Raw genomic sequence first — 1,469 nt, 5'->3', positions numbered from 1 at the left:
ATATCAAAAAAGTACTCCAGAGTGTTGTTCAGCATGGGGGTGAGTAGAAAATGAAGGCTAATCATGTTTTGGGTGTACTATTCCTTTAAGGTCTGGTACATTGGGACTTGTTGGGAGGGATTGGATTCATCATTACATCACCAGCAGCAACAGATATTCATTTATTTTACAAACTTATATTCATCTGATTAAGTTTCTTGATATCTGAAAGACAAGAGCTCGATTAAGATCAGGACATATTGTCTCATCTCTGGTCAGTGAGAAACGCCTCTGCAGCAGCATTAGAAGATACCCAAACACTCACCCATGGCTCTACTCGCCCGCATCAGGACCTCCCCCACCTTCAGCCGAGTCTCCAGAGAGCGCTCCTTGTTTGAGGACGGGAGCGACGGGCCATGCTGAAAATCTTTCAGGAGCCTCTCAAGGATCCGACCGGGGTAGGAATCCACGACAACAGCCAGACCTGAAAACAGTTTGGCCTCCAACAATCAGAGCTTTAATCACTATGAATATTATCTGCATCAGAGCTGATCATCACCTTGAATGGCTGACAGGTAGACAAATGAGTCTTCATGCTCCAGGTTTTCCAGGAAGAGCTGGAAAGAAGACAGAGAGAAAGGAAATTATGCAGTCCACCAACAGATGTTAGAAACAGACATCAGAGAGAATAATACAGATGGAGATGATGGATCTAAGGAGGATGGACTGTGTGGAGAATCCCAGGCTATACCAGAAAAAAAAAATCAATATTAGGCGTATCAGTAGCATCAGCAGGGGTTTTGGATTAAAAGGAATCCCAAATAAGGGTCTTTTTTCTCAACAACACCACCCTAACGAGCTCCCAGGAGAGCAGCGGTTGGAAGGAGGTCTGACTGGTTTATCCATCATAAATATCCCATGGGTGAAGATAAAACCAGAAACCTGCCTCCGCTCAGGTTAAGACTATGAAGCAAAAGCAAACAAAACAACACAAAAAAACTCAAGGAAAAAACTCTTGAATCCTGAAAAAAATCCTGGATCCAAAAGCTGCACAATGAACTCCAGCTTTTTCATGAAGCTGTTCTTTAGACATCTTAAAAACCATCAAATGAACCAGTTAAAAAATGCGACACCGGATGATTTTATTCAGAACCCAAACTTTCCAACACCCGTCTTCACAGACATAAAAACAATTGCTATATGGCCGAACGTTATCTACTGTTGAATGTCCAACTCAACCCGTCGCCTCTTGCAGAAAGCTTTGGCGTCTTACCAATCTGGCTTAATGCAGTGTCTCTGCTAAGCAGTGAGTGAATGCATACCAGCTGTAATGTGGTTTCCAACCCAATATTTTACACCAGCCGTACTTTAAAATGGTAATGTTGCAGTTGTGATATCAGAAACAGGTCATAGATGCAATGTTTCATGCAGAGGGAGCATAAAGGCTTCAGGTTTTCATAGTTTTAATACATAAATACTTAAATTATTTA

The 1,469-nt window shown here is 42.0% G+C and overlaps 1 protein-coding gene across 1 annotated transcript in view; it reads right to left on the bottom strand.

Moving 5' to 3' along the window:
- tango6 (transport and golgi organization 6 homolog) overlaps positions 1 to 1,469 on the bottom strand; it is a 57,483-nt gene that overhangs the window by 19,840 nt on the left and 36,174 nt on the right. Inside the window, exons 13-14 of the mRNA XM_015388912.1 lie at positions 539 to 596; positions 305 to 463 (exon numbers count right to left, since the gene is read on the bottom strand). Coding sequence (XP_015244398.1) covers positions 305 to 463; positions 539 to 596 — 217 coding nt within the window. The remainder of the gene's footprint in view (positions 1 to 304; positions 464 to 538; positions 597 to 1,469) is intronic.

This window comes from Cyprinodon variegatus, unplaced genomic scaffold (assembly GCF_000732505.1).
Source record: "Cyprinodon variegatus isolate N-32 unplaced genomic scaffold, C_variegatus-1.0 Scaffold442, whole genome shotgun sequence".
Classification (NCBI taxonomy): domain Eukaryota; kingdom Metazoa; phylum Chordata; class Actinopteri; order Cyprinodontiformes; family Cyprinodontidae; genus Cyprinodon; species Cyprinodon variegatus.
Note: the sequence above shows the minus strand (reverse complement) of the source record. Positions and strands in the feature narration are given on the sequence as shown.